Source organism: Leguminivora glycinivorella, chromosome 4 (assembly GCF_023078275.1).
Source record: "Leguminivora glycinivorella isolate SPB_JAAS2020 chromosome 4, LegGlyc_1.1, whole genome shotgun sequence".
Lineage (NCBI taxonomy): Eukaryota > Metazoa > Arthropoda > Insecta > Lepidoptera > Tortricidae > Leguminivora > Leguminivora glycinivorella.
The window spans coordinates 26190786-26203971 of NC_062974.1; the positions used below are offsets into that span (position 1 = coordinate 26190786).

At 37.5% G+C, this 13186-nt stretch overlaps 1 protein-coding gene across 1 annotated transcript; it reads left to right on the forward strand.

Moving 5' to 3' along the window:
- The first annotated feature begins 11972 nt into the window (after positions 1-11972).
- On the forward strand, positions 11973-13016 carry LOC125225540 (cilia- and flagella-associated protein 20). Its single transcript, XM_048129300.1, has 2 exons — positions 11973-12411; positions 12533-13016. Exons 1-2 carry the CDS (start codon positions 12136-12138, stop codon positions 12848-12850), a joined length of 594 nt encoding a protein of 197 aa, XP_047985257.1. The 5' UTR covers positions 11973-12135; the 3' UTR covers positions 12851-13016.
- The last annotated feature ends 170 nt before the right edge of the window (positions 13017-13186 follow it).

A 13186-nucleotide genomic window follows, 5' to 3' on the forward strand; every position in this document is an offset into this window, starting at 1 on the left:
ATTTCTATTGACAGCGATTGCACGTTGTTTTTCTGCCTTTTATGAAAAGCACAGTATAATAATTTCATTTTATAAGTTACCATTTAAACCCGTTTTTACCATAAATAGCCGTACCCATATCACGACCCTATAAGGAAGCTAATTTTCCTTCCTTAATCGTCCATGAAGTTGCGTTTAACGTTTCTTTCAACTATAAATTCGTTCATTATTCATATTAATTTACCATGTCGAGTTACATCATAAGTAAATATAAACGTGGTATTTCAGAATGTGAACTTTGAGACGCCTGCCAAAGTATTCATGCTCAGAGACATCTAAAATATGCGTCAAATATTTTCTCCATATTGGAGTGGCCTGTAACTTCAGGACAAGAAGAGGAAATATAATAAATTTAAAAGAAAATGTCTGCCTTGGGTGAGACTTGAATTTCCGGCCTCTGGGTCTTGGTGGCTCAGTTGGCAGAGCGCTGTGAGTTCAAGTCTCATGGCAGACTTTTTCCACTTTTAAAATTATTCTAAGCCTAACGACATGGATTGCAGACGTTTCTGCTATTCATAAGTTAAAGAGAAAATGCCATATAAAAATAATTTAAAATAAAAAAAAATCCATTTTAATTCTACATATATGTCGGTAGTCGGTACGGTAGGTATGTGTTTTCGAATTAATAACCAAAGAGGATCGAGTTTCTAGAGAGTTACTGCCAAAGAAAAATGTGTAATGTGTGTGTTAAAAATAAAATACACTGTCGCCTGCGGTGTTTCCGGACCGATTCGACTTTCAAACCATCCAGAAAAGAACGTACGCTCATCTGAAAGGTAACGCACCTCTCCAACCCTTCAGGTATCCATGGGCAGCTGCGATCGCTTACCATCAGCCATGACCTGTGGGCTATTTCATAACAGTGACATTGAAACTTGACACTGACTATTCTGTGCCTATTTCTGGGTTGATAATGATAAGTAACATTGTTACTCAGCGTCAACGTTTCCTTGTTGAACAGGCAATGAACTGCGAAGTGTCACTGTCTGGCGACAATTGTCTCCATTGTGATATAGGCGACTATTGTCACTAATTCACTATTGTTAAATAGGCCACTGTCTGATCTTTTGCCTCTTATCCTATCGCATAAAAATACTACCAGTAACTAACTAATAGCATACTATACTAAACATTGGCACTAAGCTACGCATATATCGGCACGAGCGGTATCTAGGTCGGTCTGTGACCCGCTGAGTGTTCAAGAATGATCTTTCAGTCTTGCTCATTTTGATGACTACTATATTAGCAGATCACATGTTTAGGGGACATTGGCTTGTACTGAACTTGAACGTAAACAAGCTGTGGATTTTTGTAAATCACGTACAAGTATTCATAGAAAATGTGTTGCTCGTGGTGAGAAAAAGGCCTTATCAGTTGATGACTACATAGCAGGTATAAAAGTCGCCTTTATCTGTTAGGTACTCGTATTCACTATCTGTAGGTAAGGTACGCTAAGATCTTGAAAACTACTATATTTTGTATGCTGTTCTTTTAAAGTTGTTGTAATTTGTTGAAAGTTTATTTATGTACCAAAGAGGATCAAGTGTTATAGAGAGTTACTGTCAAATTAAAATGTGTATTAATCACAGTGCATAGACTGCCATCTATCGACACAGGCTTAAAACTTTTAAACCTCAGTTTTGACAATTTGGGACATATTCTTATCTTGATATGTGTTAAAATGTCAAATATTAATATACTTATTAGCGCCATCTAGCCGAGCTATTTCTATATGGTTCTGAGGTACGTTTTTTTTCTTAGACTGTAGCTGTCTATACGGACTTATTATACATGTATGTCTTTGTATGTACGTTTAATAGCGTGTGAAGCCGAGGGTCACTAGTTGTTTATAAATAAATTATATGAACCATCCAACAACACTCCCTAACTCCATGAAGGTCCAATTGGAAACATTATTCTCATATTTCATATCGCAATAACGCAAAATATTTCTCAATAGTACAAAGGGTCCATAAAATCGCGGGCCCTTTTGGTCCATAAGTGCTCGCAATGAATTACACTGCCCTTTCAGTTGAGTCATTCGTTGAGTCATAGTGTTGTAGATGAACTACTTTTGGACTTCCTATAGTAAACCTTAAGACACTGCATTAAGATTTACAAATAGTTCATAGTGGAGTATGCTACATGATGGATTATTAATCTTGATCGGCAGATTGGCAATAATCCCATTATGTCAAATCAAAATAGTCTAATGTTATGTATGTCGGATCGTGGGCGTATCATACCAGAACCGTTGTCAGGACCCGTTATAGTTGTTTATGAAGGCTTTTCAATGAAATACCATGTCCATATCACAGAATTTACTTCACAAAATCGATTACAAATTAAATCACGTTATAGATTACATCCCGCCTATTATTTCGAGCAAACTACCGGATTAGACCGAAGAATCTCCAACAACGCCAGCACTCCTCAACCATTTTCCCTGCAGCTCTATTGGCAGCCTCCAATCATCTGTCAATCATCTGTTTTTCGATTCTGTTCTTTTAGACAATAGCGTCCTCTCTGGCGTTTTGGCAGAACTCAGTCGAATACCAGCCAGGTTGTACAAAGTTGTAAAACCCTTGTTTGCTTTATTTGTCAAATATAGCGTCATAAAACGTATCTTAAACCACATTTTGGTCATTCTCCGACATGTAGGTCATTATAGCGATAATATAAAGCAGTGAATTGGACATAAAGATAACTTCACGGTAGCGTTTTTGAGGTCACTATTACTTAGGGATATACTTAATTAAGTATACCTTACCACTTACTTATTGGCGCAGCGACCCAAAATGAGTGTTGGCCTTCGACACGACACGGGTGTACCCCAATTATCTCGATCCACTTCAACGGCATACTGCAGATACTTCAGAGTTAGAAAATGATGGCCTGCACAGTTGCGCCGAAGAAGTTTCGAGTCATTCGAGTTTCGACTGGGTGCCGACGCTCCAGAGAAGCTGCATGAACTCTTTAATAACAGTACCTATAGCAACCTTTTAAAAATCTTCTTCTTTGCTTCTTTTGACCTTCCATCCAAAATCGAATCTATTTTTAACCTGTAAAAGAATGGACTATGACCGTCGGGTTGAGCTGGAGCGACACGAGGGTCGCTGAAGATAGGAAGGTTTGGCGCGAGCTCGTGAAGGCCGTTTGCACACACACACACAAAGGGCTGCCGAGTAAAATCATAAAAGGTCTGGAATCCCTGCTCATTACCGGTGCCGCAATGGTCGAGTTAGCGCACCATATTCGGAACCGAACGGTTCGGTACCAAGAAGTGTGCCATGACTAACGATATGCTTGAGGATTTAGAGATCGGAAGCGATCAAATTTTGCGGTGTTCCTTCGTGGCTTTGTTCTTTTCACTGACCTGGTGACCGATTTGTGGTGACTGTGGTGAGGGTAGGGAATTGGTATACCAGCAGAGCTTAATGAAAAACGGTAAGAACACTGGTATGTTGATAGCTCTGACATGAAATGAGAGTGCTGAACCTCCCAAATGAGAGTGCTGAATTCGCTCGGCTCTCTTGCATGCCGAAAAATAAAAATAAAAATGAACACGTGTATGAATTATATAACGTCCGAAAAAAAAATTTACGAAACGCTTCAAAAAGATTTAAATCACTAAATGGCGCGCATGACGAAGGATGTGTTAACTCCATGATGGGTAATTTGATTGGCAAGTGCCAAATAATAAGCCAAATAAGTGTAAAGTGTTCATTATGAACCCTTACCCAACTACGATAATCGTATACATTTTGCAGTACATTGCTGCATTTGGCTGACGCTTTTGTGCCCGGAAAATATCTAAAAAATGGCATACCATTTGTTGCTACATCTAAGTATAGATACAGGAAACCGAAATGAACAAGGGAATTTCCTTCAATTATTTTTATAACGGGCATAAAGTATAGTTAATATTAAATGGGGATGTTTGGTTCCGCAGCTGGACCAGTGTGCGGGGTCATTGACCGACTGAGTCATAAGGACCAGGTATAAAACTTGGTATTTGTTGGTGTTTCTACGTACTCGTTATTATTGGCTGGACGGGACATTTTTTATTATAAAGTTCATGCATCGCAAGCTTTAGAAACAATGCAGTACCACAGTAATTTATGTATATGTCGTATCTGACTATGTTATGATTTCAGTAAAGTATCCTGATCGCGTTTATCGCGTCATCACGGTCAATAAATCGGTCTTAAATATACGGTTTTTTTATGGCCACTAATGTGATAATAGTATTTTATACAATCGTGATATAATACAAAGTCGAGTACCATGTTTAGGCCACGAAGCTTGCTGAGTGGCCTAATAGTACGGTACGAGAGTGAAAAGCTGAATTATATTACTATTGTATACAATACTTTTTCTATGAGTCATCATCTTCATCATCAATGGACGAAAAATATCATCATTCAAGTTAAAATTAATGTTAATAGCGTCGTTCACCGTTGTATCAACATCGAATTACCTGGCAACCAATTGTTTGTAATAAAACCGTCTCTGATTGGTCGATAACGCGATAGATAAAAAAAACGTGTTTCAGATGCAGAAAAATTTGCCAGGTATCGCAAATTAGTAAAGAACTTCTATGAAGTTCTATTTTTGAAATTATTACAGTTAACTAAAAGTGAACTGTAATGAAATATTATAGTTTACTAAGTGTCAAAGACTATCTAACACTGAAAAGTCAGCACTTATAGTTTAGTCTGTGGTGTCCTAATACTAGAAAAACCTTATTGTGTAGGTGCGTCCCTATCGCACTTACACATAGTGTGAAAAACAACGGCCTGACTTGACATCGTGCTTGCCCGCCTGGTTACAAGACCTAAGCAAAGTCTTTATTTTTATGTCACTGATTACACTGCACTATTTTAGCAGACAATTGTACTTGTCAGAAGACAATTGTATTTGTCAGATGACTATTGTATTTGTCAGATGACAATTGTACTTGTCAGATGACAATAGTACTTGTCAGAGTTTATTAACTTGCGTACAATTATAAAATAAATAAAAAAAAAAAAAAAAAAAAAAAAAAAAAAAAAAAAAAACAATTATTACTACATATATAAAAAAAAAAGGTAGGATACCTAAAGGAACCCGTTCCGGGCCATGCCGGGTCCAAAGGTCCCCATCACGCTAGCAGCGTTACCCCGCTGTATGGCGATGGAAACCTGTTGGACAAGCCATGACTCGGAACGGGGATCTTTTGTTTTCTCCCTGAGGCGCTGATGACAATAGTACTTTTTAGCAGATGTATAGTTACGAGTATCAATAGGGTGGATAACATATTGGTACCGAAAGACAAATTGTCTTAAAAAACGTTTATATATTTTGCCTGTGTGGTGACGGGTTAAGAATTTCACCACCCCCTTTCTTTCCGTGGGTGTCGTAGAAGGCGACTATGGGATATGGGTTAAATTGTGGCGTAGGCGAGAGGCTGGCAACCTGTCACTGCAATGTCACAGTTTCGTTTTCTTTCAACCCCTTATTTGCCAAGAGTGGCACTGAAGCTTTAGTAGTTTCATGTGTTCTGCCTACCCCTTTATGGGATACAGGCGTGATTGTATGTATGATTGTATGTATGTATATTTAAAAAAAATTGTGAATGAACTATTAGTCCCTAAAGGAGCAAATCTTTAACTTTGCAGAAATACCCGTAGTAAATAACCAGAGAGAAAGTATGTATGAAAGTTGAAACTGGTGCGGTGGGAGGAATGTTCCGCAAATGTCAATAATGTCAATATGCACAGCGGTATAAGGCGTAAAATACACACGGGCGGCGAGGAACGTGAAGCGTGGAACGCGGAGCGGTCGCTTGAGTGTAATTTTTAAAAAACATCTCTTCAGTAGACGTTTTTAGGGTTCCGTAGTCAACTAGGAACCCTTATAGTTTCGCCATGTCTGTCTGTCCGTCCGTCCGTCCGTCCCTCCGCGGATAATCTCAGTAACCGTTAGCACTAGAAAGCTGAAATTTGGTACCAATATGTATATCAATCACGCCAACAAAGTGCAGAAATAAAAAATGGAAAAAAATGTTTTATTAGGGTACCCCCCCTACATGTAAAGTGGGGGCTGATTTTTTTTTCATTCCAACCCCATCGTGTTATATATTGTTGGATAGGTATTTAAAAATGAATAAGGGTTTACTAAGATCGTTTTTTGATAATATTAATATTTTCGGAAATAATCGCTCCTAAAGGAAAAAAAAGTGCGGCCCCCCCCCTCTAACTTTTGAACCATCTGTTTAAAAATTATGAAAAAATCACAAAAGTAGAACTTTATAAAGACTTTCCAGGAAAATTGTTTTGAACTTGATAGGTTCAGTAGTTTTTCAGAAAAATACGGAAAACTACGGAACCCTACACTGAGCGTGGCCCGACACGCTCTTGGCCGGTTTTTTAAATTACACTCGGGGTCCGTTCCGCGTCTTACGACGTGCGTCGCCTGTGTGTGGTTTGCCCCTAAGTAAATCGCTTAATTATAATATAGTTGCAGGATGTTATAAGGAACAGCGGGGCAATTACGACTGGGGACTTACTATTGTTCGTGTTGGGGACTTAGGTACTATTGGCGCGCAAATTTATCAAATCTAACCTTCAATTAACATTACTAACATAACGTGTCAAGGCGCGCGTCTTCCTAAACGGCACGACATATGTACTATTCAGTACTAACTCCCTCTAACGTTTCAAGGACGGCGTTGTCCCCGTGGTCTCGGAGAAGACTGGCTTGAAATGACATCAACACCTTCTGACAGCCGCGCGAGTTTTTCGAACTACCAGCACTTGGTTTTGATTCCCGGTTTTTAAAATAATTATGTGTAATAATCGTGAAAGTTTAAATCAGTGTCTAACTCCCTCATCTCATAACACCGTGACCTCCCAACCTGACCTCTACTGTTTACTCCCAAATGGGGTTAAAGGTCACATGTCTGACATGTCTGAAACTAATGAGTTTTTAAAGTACTTCAGGAAATAGGCTCAGGAAGGTTCAGATAATGGCCTGGATTTTTAGTGTCCCTAAAGCTACGTTTAATCATTGCATAGTGGTTCTCCAAAATAGTACATTACGATACAAGTGCGGAAAGGGAATTACCTGTTCGCACGTGTATCGTACGACGTTTTTAGTCATAGGTATGGCCCTTCGAAGTTTCGAACTGCAAAGAAATGTACCACTTTGCGAACTAGTGCGGGAAAAAAACGAGTGTATACAAGATGTTATAACAGGGTTGGCAAGGCGCGTCTCTGGGGTTGAAAGGCTATGTGGTATTAAAAAAACCGGCCAAGTGCGAGTCGGACTCGCGCACCGAGGGTTCCGTACAAATAGATAATATAATAATATTAAATTTTGTTACAGCTTAAAGGTATTATAGACCTGAGTATTTGCTATGAATTTCAATTTAATACCTCTACGCGTTTATGAGGAAATGGGTAGTAAGGTTAAAATTATTAAAAAAAAATATATTATGTGATGTAACTAAAAATTTATGGTTTTCGTAATTTTTCCTTTATCTATGCTATAAGACGTTGCTTCGTACCAAATTTCAAGATTCTGAGTTCACGGGAAGCACCCTGTAGGTTTTGATTCCCTTGCAAGTGTCGAAAATTTGCGGCATAAACGGCTGTATCTTTTGATTGCGTTGGCTTAGAAGTTTGATTTTTTCACAGCTTCAAGGGACAGTAGACCTGAGTAATTGATATAAATTTCAGCTTCATACCTCCACGCGTTCCTGAGAAAAAGGGTCTTGACAGACGGACGGACGGACGGACAGACGGACAACAAAGTGATCCTATAAGGGTTCCGTTTTTCCTTTTGAGGTACGGAACCCTAAAATTACAAAAATACCTTTCTTTTCATACACTCTAAGTAGGAATAGTTATACCATTTGTTTTGCCAAAACTGCTCATCAATACGCAAAATTGAAATGACTAAAGTTCTTATCGAACGGATGTCCGCCCCTGAGATATGCCCAGCTAACATTATCGGGCTTTTCAACGATGTTTTAGTACCTTGTCGCAGTCAGTTGCAGGAGACCTTCGACACATTTAGCTTTAATTACGTTAGTTAGACAGGGTACTAACATATTTTGCTTTGAGTTTACATGTAGGTGGGTTAGGCACTTGCATAGATTATAATAGCGTAGAGGGTTGACTCTAGGATTTATCAACAGCGTGTTTTTTTGACACAAAAATGATTTAAAATGGAGGCTTATAAAAAAAAACGAAGAGCAATATGATCAATCTGTTATAATCTGTGAACGTCATTAAAATTAAATACAATTGACTTAAATATGACTTCGTAAGGACGGGGCATGGTGTCAGTAACATAGACATGCGCGAAACAGTGCTTCAAAATGTAATGCCATATCTCATCACTTTTCCGAGAAAGTAACATCTCACTGTGATGTCACATCACACATCACTCGAAACGTTACCCGACCTTGAACAGCGCGCGAGATGGCACCATCACAGTCATCACAGATATCAACAAGGCTACGCATCTCATATCAGCGCGTAGTTCCATTACATGTTGCTTTTTGTCACCGCTACGTGAATTACGTATATTTTATAAAATTTAATACTTAATACTTATACTTACTGGATCATACGATACCACTACCACACATGTACGTAATGTACATCTAGATACATTATTAGCCGCGAAAGTCAACTAAACATATATTTCACAACAATAATAATAATGTTTTGTTTTCGGCGCGCCCAATTTCACAGACAAAATTACTCTGTTTACCCGCATCCACAAAATGATTATAAGAAATGATAATAATAAAATAAGCTCTATGAGGACGCATTACAGTTTTAAATCTTTTGGACTGTTATAAAATCATATTCGCAAGCGAAATTTGCAACTACGTAAACGCGACCGCGTTCGGCTGAGTGGCGTGTTCCGAACTCTTCCGGAAATAGCCGAAAGCATCGTATGATATTTTGATGGTTAGAACGAGAGCGACCGAGCGCTTAGTGCGGCGCGTGTGAGCGCGAGAGCGGGATAAGAAATAAGAAAGTAATAAGTGTAATAAGTGATGCTTTCAAACATCTCAGTTGTTACACCATTACAGTTTTCACATGGGGCAGTAAACATTACGCGCACTGTTTTAGTAGTTCCCGACATTTGCGTTCGGGTGATACGTAATGCTAGAGGTGATGGTGGATTTCTCGGAGAGATACGTAATGCCATATTACGTGTTCAAGTGATATCACATTTGTGATATTACTCGCATTACTTACACATGTCTACAGTAACACCGCTGAGCACGAATGCGACCCAAGCGTGCAGTCTATGCGACGAATCGCGCAAGTGATACAATTGGAACCCATTAACCAATAGCGTTGTTGGAACTACAACGCGTATAAAACGAGTAATTTTAGTCAAAGTTATATGACTTACCTTGTCCTTATTTTTGAAATCTTTTAATACTACCCTAGAAATTCAAGTGTTACGTCAATACTATTGTATGTTAAATAATGGGGAAAATTCAAAACAAATATGGCGCGGTTCATTGTAACATGAGATATCCTGATCAATCAATAGTATTAATTATTCACTCTCTTTATCCTTGTATCATGGTTGTAGGTAAACAAACGACCCGCACGGGTAATAAATCACCGAAAGTAAGGCAAGTTTTCCTGAAAAGATAGACATAACTATATGTATCTTTAGTAATTTAAAAAACCGGCCAAGTGCGAGTTGTACTCGCGTTGCAAGGGTTCCGTACACTACAAGAAGGGCTTAAGCGCCTCCTTTTTAGTAGGAACTTAAGTCATTTTTTAAACGCGCTCACACAATTTCAAGAGATTTGGTAACCTTCTTGCAGCGGCAGTGACTGAAATTCGTAATTTGAGTTTTTTTCTTTTAAGTCAGAATCACGCTTGTCTGTAGATTTCTAAAGGTTTTCCTGTAATCTACAGGTAGAGGACTATCTCGTGTATTTTTTTTTAAATTTTACGCTAAGTAGTTTCGGAGATAAAGGGGGGGGGGGAATGGTAATTTTTTTGCCTAATCACTTAATCAAATAATCCATGGAGATGTGTAGTCTCCAAAGAGTCAAATTTTAAAAAATTAAAATATTTATTTCTCTTGATAAGTAACATTGTTACTTAGCATCAATATTTCCTTGTTAAACAGGCAATGAAAAGTCATGTCACAATAGGACGACAATCTCGCAGCGTACAATTCCACACACTGTCACTAGGAGATTGTAATTGTGCCTTACATATTACTTATGAATAAGTTACTAACTTAAACCTTACTGAATGGAAATATATAAATATGCTCAAAAAAAAAAACAACCATGATAATTAAACTTGGCTCGCTTTGACAATTTAGAATCAACCAATCAGAAATCAGAAATGAATTTGTCCATAATATTGTCTTCGGTTACCGCGATAGTTACTCATGAAATAAAACTATGGGAATGGATTATATTGTGTATAATGAATTTACAATTCATCAATCAGGGATGAATTGTAAATTCAATATATGTGATATAATATGTTTCCATAGTTATATTTCATGAATTTGTTCATGCTAATCGCACTTACTAAGTTACAATATTGAGTCACATGTCATTTGATAGTGGTTTTACGTAATGTATCAGGTTCAGCGAGAGGTATCATTAACCTCGACCAACACAACATATGTTAAAAATTCACAGTCAAAATACAATTGGAATTGGAAAGGTAATTGGAAAACAGGTATTAGAGAAAAGACTTTATTTTTTTTTGTTTTGAAATAAAAAGCAAACGGTTCCTTTTCTCTCTAAGTGGTGAAAATTTGTGATGTTGCTTCTCACAATCTGAGGGAAAGTTGCCATCATGAATGTTTGCCAAATACCCATTGCGTGTATGCAGCATTAGAACATTAAACGCCAAAAGGATTAAGACTAAAATAATATAAAACTCTATCATTATATTGCAATACCTAATGGAATGTAAAGGACTCTATATATTCTTCAACACCTTTGTTAGACACTGACTTTAAAACTACCTACCCGTAGTTCAATATACTTAGTATAATTTTATTGTGTCTGAAATATAAGGTTCCAGTAAAAGAACGTAACACAATGTGGCTGTATAGGTCGATGTCTTTGAAAGGAAGTAATAAAAAAAAAATGAGAGCATATGTTGTCATTTAGACAATGTCATTTTAGATATCTGTTGTTATGAGCTGCATTGAGAAAAGTATTATTATTTAACATTTATTTTTATATTGTATATTCTAATGTGCATAACAATATTTTTTTGAACTGTGTACTGCCGCGTACGGGTTTACCCACAATTGAGGGTCACTAGGTACCGTTACTGGGGTTAGGTCGTCAGCATAGCCAGTCAAGATTAACGTTTCCATCCATGAAATTACTGGTCCTGCTAAGTGAGTGTTTGTGGTTGGTTACTATAATTTAATAATGATTTTAAACACATTCTATTCTTACCTCTTTGATGACATTTCCGCCGTCATTTTTGATGAAGAACTTTTTGAGTCACAATAATGAAATAAACGAACTTAAGTCCATTATCTATTACATTAACACTCAAGCACTAAAGTTCGTTTCACTGTTCATCGAAAATGCTGTATTATTTTGGGAAAACCAAAAAAAAATCGAGACCTCTATGCACTTTGTGCATCGCATGGAATCTGTCAAATCGACACTGAAAGTGAAAATTTCGTTTTACGGTACTATTTTGTTTAGCAACACATCATTTAAGTAACGTTCCACTTTAAAAATTGTGTTTTTTTCCTTTAAACCTGATATTTTTACTAACATTTTATACTTAACTGTAAAATTATCATAATTTCTTAAATTAACAATACGCTTTTATAATATTTTACATACCATTTTCGTAAGCGTGAAGTTCGTGGAACGGAACGTACTATGTGCCTTCAAGTCGTTGCTACGGCAACTTCGTATTGATAACAACTCATGGCCAATGGCCGTGTCCAAAATTTCTGTGTTTACTGTCATTGTGTCAACTTGTAATGTGTCCGGGAAAGAAATCGCTTTATCGATCAAACATTTATAGTTAACAGTGCCCTAAATGTGAAGTTGTAGTAGCCGCTGCAGATATGTTCAAAAACACATTTCAGTCCGGTTTCCTCTCGATTCTTTACAGTATTGGCAGCAAGCCTTTGCAAATATGGGACAAGAAGGTGCGAAATGGTCACATAAAGAGGATTACGGACAACGACATTCAAAGTCTGGTGCTAGAAATTGTCGGAACGAACGTTAGCACCACGTATATAACATGTCCTGCAGACCCAAAGAAGACGCTCGGCATCAAGCTACCATTTTTAGTAATGATCATTAAGAACCTGAAGAAGTACTTTACGTTCGAAGTCCAGGTGAGGCTACCACAGTGCTAGTCAAATACCGTCTAGCCTAGCGGTATTTACAAGGAAAAGTTAGGTTAAATAATTTTAAGGTTAGGTTTACCGCCATTTATATAACTATTTCCTGTTACAGGTTTTGGACGATAAAAATGTACGACGAAGGTTCAGAGCAAGTAACTATCAGTCAACTACTCGTGTGAAACCATTCATTTGCACCATGCCAATGCGACTTGATGAGGGCTGGAACCAAATCCAATTCAACCTAGCTGATTTCACCCGGCGAGCTTATGGAACTAATTATGTAGAAACTCTCAGGGTCCAGATACATGCCAACTGTAGGATAAGGAGAGTTTACTTCTCCGATAGATTGTATTCTGAGGATGAGCTGCCGGCAGAGTTTAAACTATTCCTTCCTATACAGAATAAGGCTAAAGCAACAGTAGCTACCTAATCAAAAAATCTGGTCAAAACTAATGTTTGGTCATTACTATAGTAAAATATATCTATAAGCTTATTTTTTTTTGTATAACGACACGACACTAACCTAGGCAGTGCACCCTTCTTTGATATGCAACATTTTGTTGTAACTGTGTGATAAATACAAAAACACATAAAAATCAAGCTTTTTATTAAGTCCCAAATGAACTATTACTAACACATAACGTAAATGCTTGGCTAACTAACGGCTAATAGGCTCATAGGCAATTATTTATAGATATTTTAGGTATATAATTTCATCTCTTTACAATATTTCTTATTCAATCAATTATGTGTTATCATGATCAGA

Coding starts and splice junctions, on each gene's coding strand:
- LOC125225540 (XM_048129300.1), top strand. CDS start 12,136: ATGTTCAAAAACACATTTCAGTCCGGTTTCCTCTCGATTCTTTACAGT. Junction 12,412..12,532: donor ACTTTACGTTCGAAGTCCAG/GTGAGGCTACCA, acceptor TTCCTGTTACAG/GTTTTGGACGATAAAAATGT.